This window comes from Apteryx rowi, unplaced genomic scaffold (assembly GCF_003343035.1).
Source record: "Apteryx rowi isolate R43461 unplaced genomic scaffold, aptRow1 scaffold_2231, whole genome shotgun sequence".
Lineage (NCBI taxonomy): Eukaryota > Metazoa > Chordata > Aves > Apterygiformes > Apterygidae > Apteryx > Apteryx rowi.
Window position 1 is genome coordinate 4,032 of NW_020448566.1, and position 1,031 is coordinate 5,062.

The 1,031-nt window shown below is 77.1% G+C and overlaps 1 protein-coding gene across 1 annotated transcript in view; it reads left to right on the forward strand.

Moving 5' to 3' along the window:
• LOC112965764 (transforming growth factor beta-1-like) overlaps window positions 1-1,025 on the forward strand; it is a gene marked incomplete at its 3' end in the record, with an annotated part of 4,720 nt that extends 3,695 nt beyond the window's left edge. Inside the window, exons 4-5 of the mRNA XM_026065099.1 lie at window positions 156-323; window positions 868-1,025. Coding sequence (XP_025920884.1) covers window positions 156-323; window positions 868-1,025 — 326 coding nt within the window. The remainder of the gene's footprint in view (window positions 1-155; window positions 324-867) is intronic.
• Between the last annotated feature and the right edge of the window lie 6 nt (window positions 1,026-1,031).

Sequence of the window (1,031 nt, forward strand, 5' to 3'; positions counted from 1 at the left end):
GGGGTGGAGGCACAGGGCTGGGACACCTGGGCCCCTTGAGGGGGGGTGGGGATGTGGGGCCCGGACGCCTGGGCCTGTGAGGGGGGGCTGGGGGCCCGGACGCCTGGGCCCACGGCGGGGGGCGGCGCGGGGCCCGGACGCCTGGGCCCCCACAGCAGCGCGGCTCGCGCAGGCTTCGAGCGGCAGCGGGGCGACATGCAGGGCATCGCGCAGCGGCGCCAGCGGGGGCCCTACGTGCTGGCCATGGCGCTGCCGCCCGAGCGGGCCAACGAGCTGCACAGCGCCCGGCGCCGGCGCGCCCTCGACACCGACTACTGCTTCGAGTGAGCCGGGGCCCCCCGGGGTGGGGCAGACCCGGACGCCTGGGCCCCCCGGGGTGGGGATGGCGGCAGGGTCCCCTGGACGCCTGGGCCCCCTGGGGAGGGGAGAGCCGGACGCCTGGGCCCCCCGGGGTGGGGATGGCGGCAGGGTCCCCTGGACGCCTGGGTCCCCTGGGGGGGGGAGACCCGGACGCCTGGGCCCCCCGGGGTGGGGATGGCGGCAGGGTCCCCCAGACACCTGGGTCCCTTGGGATGGAGGTGGGGTTAGGTTCCCCCCCGGACGCCTGGGCCCCCTGGGGTGGGGATGGGGTTGGGCCGCCCCAGGGTGCGGAGGCCCCCCCGGATGCCTGGGCCCCCTAGAATGGGGTTGGGGGCAGGTTCCCCCAGGGTGCGGAGGCCCCCCGGACGCCTGGGCCCCTGGGGTTGGGGTGGGGGTCAGCGTCCCCCCTGGACGCCTGGGCCCCCAGGCTGGGGTTGGGGTGGTCGGGCTGGCCCGGGGCGCGGAGGCTCCCCGGACGCCTGGGCCCCCGCTGAGCGCCCGCCGCAGGACGGAGGAGAAGAACTGCTGCGTGCGGCCGCTCTACATCGACTTCCGCAAGGATCTGCAGTGGAAGTGGATCCACGAGCCCAAGGGCTACATGGCGAACTTCTGCATGGGGCCCTGCCCCTACGTGTGGAGCGCCGACACGCAGTACACCAAGGTGCGCCCGG